The 19,272-nt window shown below is 41.5% G+C and overlaps 1 protein-coding gene across 1 annotated transcript in view; it reads right to left on the bottom strand.

Moving 5' to 3' along the window:
* FRMPD1 (FERM and PDZ domain containing 1) overlaps positions 1-19,272 on the bottom strand; it is a 508,177-nt gene that overhangs the window by 114,133 nt on the left and 374,772 nt on the right. The window contains exons 7-8 of the mRNA XM_073549674.1: positions 14,764-14,859; positions 8,882-9,007 (exon numbers count right to left, since the gene is read on the bottom strand). Coding sequence (XP_073405775.1) covers positions 8,882-9,007; positions 14,764-14,859 — 222 coding nt within the window. The remainder of the gene's footprint in view (positions 1-8,881; positions 9,008-14,763; positions 14,860-19,272) is intronic.

The raw sequence follows: 19,272 nt of genomic DNA, 5'->3' as shown, positions 1-19,272 counted from the left end.
GATAGTATTATATGTTGGTTTATTATTTTTTGATTGTTTGAAGGAGACAAGGGGTCGGGGATTAGGCATTCAGTAAGTATGATAAATTTAGATTCAATAAAGGAGGCTGTGTGAATATTTCAGACTTTATTTACCATGTAACTATAGGATTAGTAATGAATAGGTGTCTTATAGACGCCTTTCCATTACTAACCTGTGGGCTTGATGTCACCTGACAATACAAAGGTGACATTAACCCCACAAATATGAACCCCACTTGCCACCGCTACAGGGCAAGTGGGAAGAGTGAGGCTAAGTGCCAGAATTGGCGCATCTATAAGATGTGCCATTTCTGGGATGGCTGAGAGCTGTTGTTTTTACCCTGGGGGTGCCAATATCCATGGCTTCCTCCCAGGCTATTAATATCTGCCCACAGCTGTGTGCCTAGCCTTTGCTGGTTTGATTTTATAAGGGGACCCAATGTCAATTTTTTTCTGGGGCTCCCCTGTAAACTAGTCAGTAAAGGCTAAGTAAACAGCTGTGAGCTGATATTAATAGCCTGGGAACCTTTAGCTCCTTCACAGAATATTAACATCAGCCCTCAGCCATAGGCTTTCCCCCTGCTGGTTATGAAAATTATGTCCATGCAATTTTTTAAAATTTTTTTTTAAAAATAAATAGATATTGCGTTTCACGCAGATTTCTGACAGTTGCTGTTTTGTTACAGTATATGTAGGTTAATTATATTATTGCGCCTACATAGGCTGGTGCTTGTGTATATGTCTTTATTTACCTCTTTATGTACCGTTTTATTAATGATGGTATCTGCCTGACACCTGTTCATTACTAAACCTTGGGCTTGGTATTATATATACAGTATATATATATATATATATATATATACAGACACATATAAAGTATATATATATATATATACACTCACTGGCCACTTTATTAGGTACACCATGCTAGTAACGGGTTGGACCCCCTTTTGCCTTCAGAACTGCCTCAATTCTTCGTGGCAGAGATTCAACAAGGTGCTGGAAGCATTCCTCAGAGATTTTGGACCATATTGACATGATGGCATCACACAGTTGGCGCAGATTTGTCGGCTGCACATCCCTGATGCGAATCTCCCGTTCCACCACATCCCAAAGATGCTCTATTGGATTGAGATCTGGTGACTGAGGAGGCCATTTGAGTACAGTGAACTCATTGTCATGTTCAAGAAACCAATCTGAGATGATTCGAGCTTTATGACATGGCGCATTATCCTGCTGAAAGTAGCCATCAGATGTTGGGTACATTGTGGTCATAAAGGGATGGACATGGTCAGCAACAATACTCAGATAGGCTGTGGCGTTGCAACGATGCTCAATTGGTACCAAGGGGCCCAAAGAGTGCCAAGAAAAAATTCCCCACACCATGACACCAGCACCACCAGCCTGAACCGTTGATACAAGGCAGGATGGATCCATGCTTTCATGTTGTTTACGCCAAATTCTGACCCTACCATCCGAATGTCGCAGCAGAAATCGAGACTCATCAGACCAGGCAACGTTTTTCCAATCTTCTACTGTCCAATTTCGATGAGCTTGTGCAAATTGTAGCCTCAGTTTCCTGTTCTTAGCTGAGAGGAGTGGTACCCGGTGTGGTCTTCTGCTGCTGTAGCTCATCTGCCTCAAAGTTCGACGCACTGTGCGTTCAGAGATGCTCTTCTGCCTACCTTGGTTGTAACGGGTGGCAATTTGAGTCACTGTTGCCTTTCTATCAGCTCAAACCAGTCTGCCCATTCTCCTCTGACCTCTGGCATCAACAAGGCATTTCCGGCCACAGAATTGCCGCTCACTGGATTTTTTTTCTTTTTCGGACCATTCTCTGTAAACCCTAGAGATGGTTGTGCGTGAAAATCCCAGTAGATCAGCAGTTTCTGAAATTCTCAGACCAGCCCTTCTGGCACCAACAATCATGCCACGTTCAAAGGCACTCAAATCACCTTTCTTCCCCATACTGATGCTCGGTTTGAACTGCAGGAGATTGTCTTGACCATGTCTACATGCCTAAATGCACTGAGTTGCCGCCATGTGATTGGCTGATTAGAAATTAAGTCTTAACACACAGTTGGACAGGTGTACCTAATAAAGTGGCCAGTGAGTGTATATATACACAGTATATATATACACTGTGTTCCAAATTATTATGCAAAAAATATTTCCTCATATTTTCTCTAAATTACCTATATGAATTGCATTCATTGTTATTTTTCAGTCATCTAATATTCTAGTATAATTGCAATGTTTTTGAACAAACTGCCTACGAAAACAGTATATTTTTAAAAATAAGAAACACTCAAAATGCATGTTCCAAATTATTATGCACAGCAGAGTTTTCAACCTTTTTATTTTGAACAAAAAAATGGTCAATTGTGAAATTATAAGGCTGGGTTCACACGTGGCGTTTTTTTCGCGCTTCCGCGGCTGTTTTAACCACGCGATTTTGCCACGAAAACGCGAAAAATAAGCATCCCATGCATTCCTATGGGATTCCGCAATGCTGTGCTAATGCTGCGGTTTTTACTGCGGCGGAATCGCTTCGCGGTAAAAACCGCAGCATGCTCATTAATTTGCGGAATCGCGGCGATCCCGCACCCATAGGAATGCATTGTTCCGCTTACTTCCCGCATGTGGCTGTGCACAACATGCGGAAAGTAAGCAGAACATTTGCGGATGGTACCCACGGTCCGGAGGAGAGGAGACTGTCCTCCGGGCTTTGGGTACCATATCCCTGTAAAAAAAAGAATTTAAAAATAAAAAATATTGCTATTCTCACCCTCCGGCGACCTGCGCAGCCTTCCCGCTTCTCTTCATGCTCCCGTTCCCAGTAATCCTTTGCGAAAATGCCCGCGATGGCGTCCGATTTCGCGGGATCGCGAAGTCTCGCGGTCATTCGCGCGACGTCATCGCGAATTACCGCGAGACGTCGCGATCCCGCGAGAACTGACGTCATCGCGGGTATTTTCGCAAAGGACTACTGGGAACGGATGCGCGGGACGTCGGAGGGTAAGAATAACATTTTTTTTTTTTTTTACATTTTATCTTTTACTACTGATGCTGCATAGGCGGCCTCAGTAGTAAAAAGTTGGTCACACTCGTCAAACACTATGTTTGACGAGTGTGACCAACCTGTCAATCAGTTCTCCAAGCGATGCTACAGATCGCTTGGAGAACGCTAGCATTTTGCAAGCTAATTAAGCTTGCAAAATGCTAGTTTTTCCGCGGGAAAATCGCGGGAATTTAAAATGCGATTTTCCCGCGGACTGGAATTCCGGAATTCTCGCGGTAATTTCCGCGAGAGTTCCGGTACGTGTGCACTTAGCCTAAGAATTATCAACTTATTAAAAAATAAAATCAAACAGTTTTCAAGTCAAAACTTTATTCTAGGTGATGTTACATTTGCACATAGGACCCCTTGTTCGAAAGAAGCTTCTGAACTCTCTCGTCCATTGAATTTGTCAGTTTTTGGATGGTTTGTGCTTCAATTGTTTTGCATGTGGACAGAATACCCTCCCAGAGCTGTTGCTTAGATGTGAACTGCCTCCCGCCATCATAGACACGCCTTTTGATGATGCTCCAGAGGTTCTCAATGGGGTTGAGGTCAGGGGAAGATGGTGGCCACACCATAAGTTTGTCCTCTTTTATGCCCATAGCAGCCAGAGATGCAGATGTGTTAATTGCAGCATGACACGGTGTGCATTATCATGCATGAAAATGATCTTGCTGCGGAAAGCACGGTTCTTCCTCTTGAACCATGGCAGGAAGTGCTGTTTTAGAAACTCCACATAGATTATGGAGTTCATCTTTACCCCTTCAGGGATCCTAAAGGGGCCGACAATCTCTCTCCCCATGATTCCAGCCCAAAACATTACTCCACCTCCTCCTTGTTGGCACCTTAGCTGTGTTTTCATGGGGTGTGCATCAACCAGCCATCCTCCACTCCATCCATCTGGACCATCAAGCGCTGCACGGCACTCATTGGTGAACAAAAGAGTTTGGAAGTCAGTCTTCATGTATCGTTTGGCCCACTGGAGCCATTTCTGCTTGTGTGCAGTGGATAGAGGTGGTCGACAGGATGGCTTACGCACAGCTGCAAACCTCTGAAGGACCCTGCATCTTGTTGTTCGGGGGACATTGGAGGCACCAGCAGCTTCAAAAACTTGTTTGCTGCTGTGACAAGGCATTATTGCAGCTGCTCTTTTAACCTGACGCAATTGCCTGTTGGAAAGAGTCCTCAATTTTTCCTTATCAGCACGCACACGTGTGTGCTGGGAATCAGCTACATACTTCTTGATTGTGCGATGATCACGATGAAGTGTCTTGGCAATGTTGATTGTAGTCATGCCTTGACCTAAATACTCCACAATTTGTTGCTTCTCAGCAGCCGACACATCCTTTTTCTTTCCTATTTTGGCAAAAAATGTAGGCCGCTTATAATGTGGAACAGCCTTCTTAAGCAGTCTTGCCTTTATTTGGACACACCTGCCAAACTAATTTGCACAGGTATCTGCAATTGCTTTCAGTGATATAAAGAGCCCTGACACACTTCACCATCAATGAGTTTAAATGACAATATATATATATGTATATATTCACTTATATTTGTTTTGTGTGTGTAAACATAAATTTGAACATGGTATGTAATGACATTATGGCTTTCGATGGAGAATTAAAAAGAAGCTGTTGAACAAGGAAATTACATCACAATTTTTTTTAATAATAATATATCTTTATTTAGCTCTATTCGATTTACAAAAATGCATGAAAAAACGCATAAAAAATGCGTGTATTTTCCACTGCGTTTGTCTGCCAACAGATGCATGCAGAAACCTTGCAGAAATTTCTGCAAGCAAATACGCAACGTGCGCACATAGACTAAGGCTGGAGTCACACTAGCGAAAAAATCGGACGAATGCAATGCGATAAAAAGTTCTTTGGCCTTCTTTCTTTTCTCCATGCTCAATGTGGTACACACAAGGACACAGGACAGAGGTTGAGTCAACTTTAATTCATGTCAACTGGCTGCAAGTTGGATTTAGTTATTGCCAACACCTGTTACAGGTGCTGTTAATTACACAAATTAGAGAAGCATCACATGATTTTTCGAACAGTGCCAATACTTTTGTCCACCGTCTTTTTTATGTTTGGTGTGGAATTATATCCAATTTGGCTTTAGGACAATTCTTTTTGTGTTTTTTCATTTAAGACAAATTAATTGAAGATAATAATAACAAAGAATTTGTGTTTGCAATCATTTTCAGGAAGAAACTGAGTATTATCTGACAAAATTGTAGGGGTGTCAATACTTTTGGCCACAACTGTAATAATCCGTACATGTGCCCTGAACCAATTTGGCCAGGGACGGATTATTACGTCATTTCGATCACCTGCGCACATGGGTGGTGTGCGGACAATAGTCACCGGGTTTCAGCTGCGGCACTAAGTTCCAGGAGTGGTCATGCACCGCTCCTGGCACTTTAACCCCCGAAATGCTTTGATCGAAAATGATTGCAGCATTCCAGGAGTCGGCAGAGGGCTGACAGCCCCTCTGCCTTTGGATAAGAGACCCCGGCGGCATGATGCAGGATCCCAATAGTTGCCATGGTGACCCGATGTCACCAGAACTAGGAAACTTGTGACTTTGTCACAATATACATATTCTTACGGTATGCCCAACATTTTGTTGCTAAATTTTTTGCTCCATTATTATGTGTTACTCTTCCTATTGTGCTTTTCTTGTTTTGTATATATTCACTGGCAACATGAATGGGCACTGCTGGAACTGAACAAGAAAGAGAGAGGGGAGCGAGGACAAGAGACACTGTCCCGCTTAGTGGTTCAGAGGCACCAGTAGAAAAAGAAAGCTGAATAGTCGCCATATTGGCATAGAGAGAAGGACGCAAGGATGCTTACTGGACTTTAGTGAAGTTATCTGGGGAAGATGGAATCCCACAAATTAGTGAGCTGGACTGTGCTAAGAACTGAGAGAAGAACCCAGAGAGTGATTTCAGCAAGGCAGGAAATATTTGTGATGTTGTGTGCTTCTAAAGAAACGTCCAGGAAGATGTATACCTGCTATCTACCGTATATAGTTCTTTTTAAGTTAATCTTCAGTAAAAAGTTTATTTTTGAATTGTGGTCTCGCTCACTTGACTTCTTAACACCTGGTTCTGGCCAGCAGAATACAGCAGCACCATGCAGTATGCAGAGGCGTATCACCAAAGTAATGCAAGTCCACACACCCATCAAGGACCTCCATTTTCATGTAGCGTGCCGGGGCATGGAAGACGAGTACCTCATACATGGCTACCGCTCTGCACCATGTTACACAAGGCTGCAATTGGGTCACCCTCCCAGGGCTGTGGGGTACTCGGTACCGGGCCGGTCTCTCAGAGGGGATTATCACAGCAGCAGTGACCTGGTCCGTGGCCCTGGGCGCCCATGTAAAAAGGGGTTGAGTTGGGAATAAAGTTTATAAGTGATTCGTGACGCCACCTGTGGTGTTTGGCAAGGGAGGTGTTAAGCCGACGCTGCAAGCAGATCCTCTGGGACAGATGGTGTAGTGCAGCAATGATGTTATAGCCCTCCACAGATAGGGCTGTTGGTCCCAGGGCAGTGTAGCAGAATGTTTAGGAAGAGGGTGCAGTGTTTGGCACAGAGATGTAGCAGTGCTGAGGATGTGGCAGGAAGGAGGCAAGGACACAACAGGGTGCAGTTTCTTTACCTTTACTTGGCAAACGCAGTTCAGGGTCCTAGTTACAGATGGCACAGGAGCAGGCTACCCTGAAAGCAACTGAGGGATCTCTCTATCAGATGGGTTGTGTAGTCTCCTTCCTAGCACTGGCTCGAGGTACATCCAGTACTGTGTTACACTGAAGTTCCTCCTTATCTTCTCTTAGAACTACCTCGTATGGCAGACAGGTGTAGCCCTCTATCTCTCTTGGCTCACCCGTCACTGTTGTGCCTCCGAGTCTTAGTTGGGAATAGAGCATTTCCAGCTTCCTATTCCTCTGGTTTCTGTTGCAGGACCTTCAGTATCCGTACAACCGTGGAGACCAGGCTCCAGATCATGCGCTATCACTGGGAGGGAGCTCTCTATCCTCAGCTCAACCTCCAGCTTCTCTCCACACGTCTACACTCTTTGCCCTCCTCACATTAACTCCCCATTTCCTTTCCTGGCCCTCAGAGAGCACTCCTCCCCTCATTCTGGTTCAGAGCTCCCTCTGCTCGCCTGGAGTGGGAACTGTGTTGCATGACATGGTTAACTGTTAGAGAGACCCTTCATTGCCTCCAAGCCTGCCATCACCCTCCCTGGAGGAAGGCAATGCCACTGTGGCGACCATACTCCTGGGGGCACCACACAATACTGACCCATTCAGCATCAATAGACATAGTATGAATAGAGTGGCAAGAGTCATGTTCTACCATGCTGCTCCATGAAGTGAGTAAGAATTTTGGGTCAGGATGCTAATTTTAGTGATCAATCAGGGTCCCATTGGTGGGAGTGTCAGCAGTCATACATTTATTGGCTATAATGTGCATACCACTTTAAACTTAAAGGGTCATTGTCACACTCATTTTAAGCATCAAAGCATGGCTTCAAGAAGTAAATAAAAAAATGAACTCACAATCTATTTTGACCCTTTGTTCTATGACTTCCCACTGTGAACAGGTAAATGATGTAGGTTATCTGATGGAGAGCAGACATAGAGTCTATATAGAGTCTGTATACAAGGGAAACAGGGTGATACTTTTCTCTCCTTTCTTCACAGAACTATAACCAGCAAGGATGATGCCAGATACTGGATATGAATATTGCTTTTTTGTGACCGGTGTAGGTCTCATAGATAATGGAAACATACTTTCAGCATCATGACACAGGACTGAATACAATGCATACACTTACATCATTCTGCGGCCTGCACATCAGACCAGAATTAATATTGACCAGATGTATAAAATTGTATATGTGATATCTAATGTCTTTAGATGGCGTTAATATCTCCCACTTGGGACCTCCAGAGGGGCAGATATCCTTAAAATTGGGGATCTCCTAATTGTTGGTACCTGATCTGCATCTCATTTACCGGCCTCCATTTGAGGTCACCAAGGGGAGTGACTCATACCTGATAAAAGCAGGATGTGACCTACAACCACTGTTCAGTAGTGGAAGATACAGCTCGCTGTAAGACTGCACCATTTCCTAATTCGAGTGCTCCCCTTCGAAAGATCTGGACCATTCCTATGAAACCAGGTCTAGTAACTTTCTTTTGTTTATCTCTTTTATTTTTGTGACTGTATATACTGTACTATATTCTTCCCTTTGTAACATCTTTTGTATATTTTTTATAAAAAGTGCCTCATAGTTGACTAAATATATAAAATTTATTAGCTTTGTAACTCTTTCAACCACACCCCTGAAGACTCATGTTACCAATAACAATAACAATTGTGTAAACAATTGCTGGTGGCAGCTAGTTTTTCTTTGCCGTTTTTGGTTTTAGCAGTGACCATGCCAACGTAAATATAGTGGCATGTAAAAGTTTGGCCACCCCTTGTCAAAATTACAGTTATTGTGTACAGTGAAGCAAGTTGAAGATGAAATGATTCTGTGCCCTTTTTTCTCCACACAAAATTTTGATTATCATTGTACTAAAGAGTTCTATCTTAACCTCATCGGTCCACAGGACTTGTTTCCAAACTGCATCTGGCTTATTTAAATGTTCTTTTGCATACTTCTGACACTGAATTTTATGGTGAGAATATATTTATGTGAGAGACACAGAAAAAAATGTGACAGATACAGAAAATACATTATTCCAGGGTCTTTTAAAATGTACAACACTCACCTGTTCTATAAGTTCATCTTCATGTAGTAGGTAATGCTTTGAGATGCTATATTGCTCTTCAAGTGCTAGTGCAAAGTGCTCAATTACATTGATCGAGAGCTTTTCTTTAAGGGTCATAAGGATGTCCTGGAATGATCAAACATTTTATACAACATTGTACCATTGGCTCTATTTTAAAGGGGTTTTGCAGTTTCAGAAAACCCCTTTCCCCTTTCCCCAGGCGCGGTTTGTTTAAAAGAGCAAAACAAACTGTGCTTTACTCACCTAACTGGATCCAGCGTTAAGTTTCCATTGTTCCATATGTTATCATCTACAGTGCTGATGTCATATCGACAGCGCTGCAACCAATCTGTGAGCTCATCAGCTCTGTGTAGCTCATGCTTCCTACAAGTGCAAAGTTGCAGAGCTCATTGATTGGTTGCAACGCTGCTGACATGATGTCAGCGCTGCAGTCAATAACAGACGCTGGAAACAGAGGTGTAGACTCTTCACTGGAACCAGGAAAGGTGGGTACAACACTTTTTTTATTTTAAAACATGTCTGCCTGTCAACAGGTGTTTTATGAAATGGGAAAAAATACTTTAAAGCTTCAGTAATAATAGCGGCAACTTTTACTTTTATACCAAGTGCCCTCCCAGTCTACCTTAATTTCTACCATTGCTCCTTTGTATGACTCATACATTTGTTGGCCAGGGCTTCACTTACATATTTTAAAACATATAGTTCTGACAAAAAAAAAGTCATGTTTTTGGCCAGCTATGGACAATCTTTCATTGTGGGTATCTATGAAATTACAGAAATATAAAGGTTGCTGTTTTTCTTAATATTTAGATAAGCTGTTAAGTTCTATGGGCCAGACACAGATCTGCCTCCAGAGTTTATTTTAAATAAAAGGCGGAGTGACCAGTGTGAGACATGTAATCATTGACACTTAGTTCTCTTGGCTCTCATAATCACACAGAGGTCAGCAGTGAGATCAGAACTAACATATGCAGCAGACCTAACATGGTAAGACAATACAATGGAAGTAAACTTTGTCTCATTAAAATACAGTGGGTACGGAATGTATTCAGACCCCTTTAAATTTTTCACTCTTTGTTTCATTGCAGCCATTTGGTAAATTCAAAAAAGTTCTTTTTTTCTCATTAATGTACACTCTGCACCCCATCTTGACTAAAAGAAACCAAAAATGTAGACATTTTTGCAAATTTATTAAAAAAATAAAAACTGAAATATCACATGGTCATAAGTATTCAGACCCTTTAATCAGACGCTCATATTTAAGTCACATGCTGACAGGCTCGGACTGGCCCATAGGGGTCCCTGTGCAGATCTGGGCCCCCCAACCCCACTGTATAAGAAGTACTTGGCATAATTCAATTGATTCTATATAGAAAAAGGCAACATCTAATCATTCATTAATCAAACTACACAGTTCATTATTATATAGAGATATAGGTAAATTTTGAACGAGGGTAGTGTAATATTTGTATGCAAGTGGGCCCCCAAAGTCAGTGTTTCTGGTGGGCCCTTGGCACTCCAGTCCGACACTGCATGCTGACCATTTCCTTTTGATCCTCCTTGAGATGGTTCTACTCCTTCATTGGAGTCAGGCTGTGTTTAATTAAACTGATAGGACATGATTTGTAAAGGCACACACCAGTCTATATAAGACCTCACAGCTCACAGTACATGTCAGACCAAATGATAATCATGAGGTCAAAGGAACTGGCCAAGGAGCTCAGAGACAGAATTGCGGCAAGGCACAGATCTGGCCAAGGTTACAAAAGAATTTCTGCAGTACTCAAGGTTCCTAAGAGCACAGTGGCCTCCATAATCCTTAAATGGAAGAAGTTTTGACCACCAGAAGTCTTCCTAAACATGGCTGTCAAGCCAAAATGAGCAATTGTGGGAGAAGAGCCTTGGTGAACCCCAAGATCACTGTGGCTGAGCGCCACAGATGCAGTAGGGAGATGGGAGAAAGTTCCACAAAGTCAGCTATCACTGCAGCCCTCCATCATTTGGGCCTTTATGGCAGAGTGACGGAAGCATCTCCTCAGTGCAAGACATATGAAAGAACGCATAGAGTTTGCTAAAAAAAACAAACACATGAAGGATTCCCAGAGTATGAGAAATAAGATTCTCTGGTCTGATGAGATGAAAATAGAACTTTTTGGTGATAATTCTAAGCAGTATGTGTGGAGAAAAACAGGCACTGCTCATCGTCTGCCCAATACAATCCTAACAGTGAAACCTGGTGGTGGCAGCATCATGCTGTGGGGGTGATTTTCAAGGATAGGACAACTGGTTGCAATTCAAGGAAACATGAATGTGGCCAAGTACAGAGATATCCTGGATGAAAACCTTTTCCAGAGTGTTTTGGACCTCAGACTTGGTCGAACGTCCACCTTCCAACAAGACAACGACCCTAAGCACACAGCTAAAATAACAAAGGAGTGGCTTCAGACAACTCTGTGACCATTCTTGACTGGCCCAGCCAGAGCCCTGACCTAAACCCAATGGAGCATCTCTGGAGAGACCTGAAAATGGCTGTCCACCAACGTTCATCAACCAACCTGATGGAACTGGAGAGGATCTGCAAGGAAGATCAGAGGATCCCCAAATCCAGGTGTGAAAAACTTGTTGCATCATTTCCAAGAAGACTCATGGCTGTACTAGCTCAAAAGGGTGCTTCTACTTAATACTGAGCAAAAGGTCTGAATACTTATGACCATGTGATATTTCCATTTTTCTTTTTTAATACACTACCATTCAAAAGTTTAGGGTCACTTAGAAATTTCCTTATTTTTGAAAGAAAAGCAGTTTTTTCCAATGATGCTAACATTAAATGATTCAGAAATACACTCTTTACATTGTTAATGTGGTAAATGACTATTCTAGATGCAAACGTCTGGTTTGTAATGCAATATGTTCTTAGGTGTATAGAGGCCCATTTCCAACAACCATCACTCCAGTGTTCTTATGGTACTTTGTGTTTGCAAACTGTGTAAGAAGGCTAATGGATGGTTAGAATAACCTTTAAAACCATTGTGCAAGTATGCTAGCACAGCTGAAAACTGTTTGGCTGATTAGAGAATCTATAAACCTGACCTTCCTCTGAACTAGTTGAGAATCTGGAGCATTACATTTGTTGGTTCCATTAAACTCTCAAGATGGCCAGAAAAAAAGAACTTTCATGTGAAACTCGACAGTCTACTCTTGTTCTTAGAAATGAAGGCAATTCCATGCGAGAGATTGCCAAGAAACTGAAGATTTCCTACAACGGTGTGTACTACTCCCTTCAGAGGAGAGCACAAACAGGCTCTAACCAGAGTAGAAAGAGAAGTGGGAGGCCCCGCTGCACAACTGAGCAACAAGACAAGTACATTAGAGTCTGCAGTTTGAGAAATCAACGCCTCACAGGTCCTGAACTGGCAGCTCATTAAATAGTACATGCAAAACGCCAGTGTCAACGTCTACAGTGAAGAGGCAAACTCCAGGATGCTGGCCTTCAGGACAGAGTGGCAAAGAAAAAGCCATATCTGAGACTGGCTAATAAAAGAAAAAGATTAATATGAGCAAAAGAACACAGACATTGGACAGAGGAAGATTGGAAAAAAGTGTTATGGACAGACAAATCGAAGTTTGAGGTGTTTGGATCACACAGAACATTTGTGAGACGCAGAACAACTGAAAAGATGCTGGAAGAGTGCCTGACACCATCTAGACGAAGGCTATACATGCCGAAATGTACGTAGGGACTGGGACCTCTGGCGCTGCTGCACATTGCACTTTGTAGGTATAGATTTAACTATTTGCGTGTTTGCACATTCTTCATGTGAATTGCACATTTTTTTGCTAGCACTGAGCATTTTTTTTTACTTCCAATCAAGTTTAGTATCATGGCTTTTGAATTAGTTTCACTTTCACATGTTATTTACTAGTCTTATTTACTTCTGCTTGATATCTATTTGCAGCGCCACTTTGTGGCTAACTTTGGTATTTATTGTATTAATTTTTATATATATGAAAGAAACTTTTTGCTTCAATAAAGATATATATTTTTAACAATTATTTTGGTTTTTATTACATCGTATCTTTTATATGCTTATGTTCATTGTGGTGTAAAACCATATTTTGTCCATCATTATTCATTTAATTTGTTTTATTTCACAGTATTATATATATTCTTTTATTTATCATCATTAGTTTATATATTATTTGGATGGTGGAGGTAATGTGATGGTCTGGGGTTGCTTTAGTGCTGGTAAAGTGGGAGATTTGTACAAGGTAAAAGGCATATTGTATAAGGAAGGCTATCACTCCATTTTGCAACGCCATGCCATACCCTGTGGACAGCGCTTGATTGGAGCCAATTTCATCCTACAACAGGACACCTCCAAATTATGCAAGAACTATTTAGGAGAGAAGCAAGCAGCTGGTATTCTATCTGTAATGGAGTGGCCAGCGCAGTCAGCAGATCTCAACCCCATTGAGCTGTTGTGGGAGCAGCTTGACCGTATGGTACGCAAAAAGTGTCCATCAAGCCAAACAACATGTGGGATGGGCTTCCGGAAGCATGGGGTGAAATTTCTCCAGATTACCTCAACAAATTAACTCCAAGAATGCCAAAGGTCTGCAATGCTGGAATTGCTGCAAAGGGAGCATTCTTTGACGAAAGCAAAGTTTGAAGAAGAAAATTATTTTTTCAAATAAAAATCTTTTTTTCGAACCTTGTCAATGTCTGGACGAGATTTTAAATTCATTTGGCAACTCATTTGATTAATAAAAGTATGAGTTTTCATGGAAAACACAAAATTGTCTGGGTGACCCCAAACTTTTGAACGATAGTGTAAATTTGCAAAAATTTCGACATTTTTGTTTTTTCCAAGTCAAGATGGGGTGCAGTGTATATTAGTGAGAAAAAATGAACTTTTTTTAATTTACCAAATGGCTGCAATGAAACAAAGAGAGAAAAATTTAAAGGGGTCTGAATACTTTCCGTACCCACTGTACATTTGCAGTTGTCCTCTTACATCTAAGTCATGATTAAGAATGCTTGCTTGCAACCAAAACTAGTTTTTTTCTACAATTTTTTTCACTTGGATTTGAAGTTTTTATTAATCAATCATTAATTAATCAATAAAAACATTATTTTAACCCTTTGGAGATGGAACAATCTTTATGGATTAAGATTACCCACTTAGATGTCTTGTCGAAGATCAGTCTGTGCACCAAGGGTCATTGCTACCATATGGAGTAGGTGAGCTGGTTGCCATTTTTCTTTTGATGCCCTTGTAAGGGGTTGTAGGTTTACCAACCTTTTATGCTCTCTGTGCTGCTAATGTATATACTATATTACGCTATGTTTAACGTGTGTGTATATATATAAATATATATATATATATATATAGCGCCGCAGATCTCCCGACAGTAGCGGTGGCGTGCGTTATTCGAATTCCGCGCCAATTCACAGCCCGACTGCGCCTGTCGATGATTGTCCGTTACAAACAGACAGACAGAATTAGACGATTATATAGTAGATAAGTTCTGGAGGCAGATTCTCAGGGAGATCTCTGCCCATCCTAGATATCTTAACTGTTATTTACATTGTAAGAAAAACGTAGATTTCTCTGTAATAAGACATCAATTCGAAATATCAAGGTATCATTTTATTTAACCAATGCCCATTCAGACGGCTTAGTAGTGTTGATCCTACTGACAGATTCCCTATAAATTCAAAAACAGCACCACTCTAGTCCATGCACTATATTCAGTTTTGCAATTTGGCCCCATTCAATTGATCGTAAACCAGCATGAACCAAACAATAAATGGAAACACATACAGTATGATGTTACTTATTACAAGTTTTTCTGTCTACCTTAACTGTTGTTTTCTTCTCAAATTTAAATGCCTTTGTCTGGCCATTTTCCAAGTAGACTTTAAGGACATTAGGCATAAACAGAAGTGAATTCCCCTGAAAAAGAGCAGCATGTTAGAAACATGAAGCATTCATATGACTTGACATTAATATGTCTAAATTCCTCTGAGAAGCTGCTATGTCATTAAGCCAGATTAAGGCTGATGTACATAATGTGATAGCAGGAAATTCACTTTACTGTAAATTACACAACTGCAAATGGATAGGTCTAAAAGTCCACATTATTCCTTTGAGATATGTAGTTTTTGACATTACGTAGCCAATATTGCACAGAACAAAATATGCTGGAATAATTATCCAATTCTAAAGACAGTTTGGCTTAAAGACCGCCTTTTTATTGCTTTATTAGCTTTGGAAGGATGTGTTTAAATAATTTGTTTCATTGTTTATAAAGGAACAAAATATTCAACCGTCCTGTACAGAGATTGTCATCCTACACATCAGTCCAATAGGGCACACAGTCTAATTTCCATACTTCACAAATAGACTTGTATTAGGTCTAATTTCATAGCACAATTACCCAATGAGCAGTGGTGTAACCAGAAACTTGTGTGGCGCAACGCAACACCTCCTTTTCTAACATGGCTTTCTTAGGTCCCCTTAGTCTTTAGGGCCTGGGTAAGACTACGTTCCCTGAATCAACTATAGTTACACTCCTGTCTAAATTAACTCCTTTACTCCCAATGGTGGTTTGCATGTTAATGCCCGGGCCAATTTTTCCAATTCTGACCACTGTCCCTTTATGAGGTAACAACTCTGTCTGTTCGTTACAAACAGACAGACAGACAGAATTAGACGATTACATAGTAGATAAGTTCTGGAGGCAGATTCTCAGGGAGATCTCTGCCCATCCTAGATATCTTAACTGTTATTTACATTGTAAGAAAAACGTAGATTTCTCTGTAATAAGACATCAATTCGCAAATATCAAGGTATCATTTTATTTAACCAATGCCCATTCAGACGGCTTAGTAGTGTTGATCCTACTGACAGATTCCCTATAAATTCAAAAACAGCACCACTCTAGTCCATGCACTATATTCAGTTTTGCAATTTGGCCCCAAATTGATGTGTAGATGTGTAGGATTGTCATCCTACACATCAGTCCAATAGGGCACACAGTCTAATTTCCCTACTTCACAAATAGACTTGTATTAGGTCTAATTTCATAGCACAATTACCCAATGAGCAGTGGTGTAACCAGAAACTTGTGTGGCGCAACGCAACACCTCCTTTTCTAACATGGCTTTCTTAGGTCCCCTTAGTCTTTAGGGCATGGGTAAGACTACGTTCCCTGAATCAACTATAGTTACACTCCTGTCTAAATTAACTCCTTTACTCCCAATGGTGGTTTGCATGTTAATGCCCGGGCCAATTTTTCCAATTCTGACCACTGTCCCTTTATGAGGTAACAACTCTGTCTGTCCGTTACAAACAGACAGACAGACAGAATTAGACGATTATATAGTAGATAAGTTCTGGAAGCGTTTCGCTTCCATGGATCCCGGTGATTCTGACATTGTTTTCTCGTGACATATTGTACTTCATGTTAGTGGTAAAATTTCATTCAAATAACTTGCGTATATTTGTGAAAAAAAACAGAAATTTGGCGAAAATTTAGAAAATTTTGCAATTTTCCAACTTTGACTTTTTATGCTCTTAAATCACAGAGATATGGCACACAAAAAACTTAATAAGTAACATTTCTCACATGTTTACTTTACATCAGCACAATTTGAAAACCAACTTTTTTTTGTTAGGAAGTTATAAGGGTTAAAATTTGACCAGCGATTTCTCATTTTTACAACACCATTTTATTTTTAAGGACCACATCACATTTGAAGTCACTTTGAGGGGTCTATATTATAGAAAATACCCAAAAGTGACACCATTCTAAAAACTGCACCCCTCAAGGTGCTCTAAACCACATTCAAGAAGTTTATTAACCCTTCAGGTGCTTCACAGGAATTTTTTGAATGCTTAAAAAAAATGAACATTTAACTTTTTTTCACAAATAAAATTATTTCATGTTCAATTTTTTTATTTTACCAAGGTTAACAGGAGAAATTAGACTGGAAAAGTTATTGTGCAATTTGTCCTGAGTATGCTGATATCTGATATGTGGGGAAGAACCACTGTTTGGGCGCATGGCAGAGCTCGGAAGGGAAGGAGTGCTGTTTAACTTTTTCACTGCAAAATTGACTGGAATTCAGATCCGATGCCATGTCACATTTGGAGAGCTCCTGATGTGCCTAAACAGTGGAAACCCCCTACAAGTGACCCCATTTTGGAAACTAGACCCCCCAAGGAACTTATCTAGATATGTGGTGAGCACTTTGAACCCCCAAGGGCTTCACAGAAGTTTATAACGTACAGCCGTAAAATTAAAAAAATCATATTTTTTCCACAAAAATGATCTTTTCACCCCCAATTTTTATTTTCCCAAGAGTAACAGGACCCCAAAAGTTATTGTGCAATTTGTCCTGAGTACGCTGATACCCCATATATGGGGATAAACCACTATTTGGGCACATGGCAGTTTTCGGAAGGGAAGGAGCGCCATTTAACTTTTTTGGCTGGAATTGAGATCGGATGCCATGTCGCGTTTGGAAAGCCCCTGATGTGCCAAAACAGTGGAAACCCCCCAATTCTAAGTCCAACCCATCCCTAATCCTAGCCCTAAACCCTAACCCTAGCCCTAACTATAGCCCTAACACTAGCCCTAACCCTAGCCCTAACCCTAGCCCTAATGGGAAAATGAAAATAAATATCTTTTTTTTTATTTTATTATTTTTCCCTAACTAAGGGGGTGATAACGAGGGGTTTGATTTACTATTTATGGCGGGTTTTTATGTTTGACAGCTGTCATACGCTAAAAGACGCTTTTTATTGTAAAAATAGTTTATGCATCACCACATTTTGAGAGCTATAATTTTTCCATATTTTGACCCACCGAGTCATGTGAGGTCTTATTTTTTGCGGGACGAGTTGACGTTTTTATTGGTACCATTTTCGGGCATGTGACTTTTTTGATCGCTTTTTATTCCGATTTTTGGGATGCAGAATGAACAAAAACCAGCGTTTCATGAATTTCTTTTGGGGGGTGCGTTTACACCATTCCACGTGCGGTAAAATTGATAAAGCGGTTTTATTCTTCGGCTCAGTACGGTTACAGCGATACCTCATTTATGTCTTTTTTTATGTTTTGGCGCTTTTATGCAATGAAAACAATTTTATATAAAAAATAATTATTTTTGCATCGCTTTATTCTGCGAGCTATAACTTTATTTTTTCGCTGATGACGCTGTGTGGTGGCTTGTTTTTTGCAGGACAAGATGATAGTTTCAGTGGTACCATGGATATTTATATGTGTCTTTTCGATCGCGCGTTATTGTACTTTTTGTTCGGCGGTATGATAATAAATCATTATTTTTTGCTTCGTTTTTATTTTTATTTTTTAAGGGGTTCACTAAAGGGGTTAACTAATGGGACAGTTTTATAGGGTGGGTCATTACGGATGCTGCGATACCAAATATGTGTACTTTTATTGTTTTTTTATTTTCAAAAAGTGAATTTATTAGGGAATTTTTTTTTAATTTTTTTTAATTTATTTAGCGATTTTTTTTTTTCATTACTTTTACACTTTTTTTTTTTACTTTATTATAATATCCCAGGGGGGACATCACTGTCATGTGACAGATCGCTGATCTGTCACATCACAGATCGCTGTGACAGATCAGTGTTCTGTCACAGGCACTGCTGCAGGCTTCCTCATGCCTGTGCTCTGCGGGCAGTGAGGAAGCCAGCTCCCTGCAGGCCCCTGAAGGTCCCCGTCGCCATATTGGATCCGGGGACCTGCAGGGAGGGAGGCCCCCGCAGCAGCGCTGCACACTGCACTGCTGTGGGGGTCTCAGGGAAGCATGGAGGGAGCCCCCTCCCTGCTGATGCTTCCTTTAACCCCCGGCACACCGCGATCATGTTTGATCACGGTGTGCCAGGGGTTAACGTGTCAGGGGCGGTCCGTGACCGCTCCTGACTAGTGTTGAGCATTCCGATACCGCAAGTATCGGGTATCGGCCGATACTTGCTGTATCGGAATTCCGATACCGACTTCCGATATTTTTTCAATATCGGAATTCGGCATCGGAATCGGAAGTTCAGTTGATTGACGGCCTGACGTCATCATGATGCGCGGTGTGTGCGCATCATGATGCGCCGTCATTTCGGGCCTTCCGGGGGTCTCTGCCGGCCTGCCGGGGGGCTGTGCCGGCCTGCCGGGGGGCTGTGTGGACTGCCCGGGGTCTCTGCCGGCCTGCCGGGGGGCTGTGCCGGCCTGCCGGGGGGCTGTGCACCCTGTGGGGGTCTGTACCGGCCTGCCGGGGGGCTGTGCCGGCCTGCCGGGGGGCTGTGCTGATGTCCGGGGGTCTGTGCAAGCATCGTCCGATGGGA

This window comes from Dendrobates tinctorius, unplaced genomic scaffold, assembly GCF_039654945.1.
Source record: "Dendrobates tinctorius isolate UK_male_01 unplaced genomic scaffold, ASM3965494v1 ptg000160l, whole genome shotgun sequence".
Classification (NCBI taxonomy): Eukaryota; Metazoa; Chordata; class Amphibia; order Anura; family Dendrobatidae; genus Dendrobates; species Dendrobates tinctorius.
Note: the sequence above shows the minus strand (reverse complement) of the source record. Positions and strands in the feature narration are given on the sequence as shown.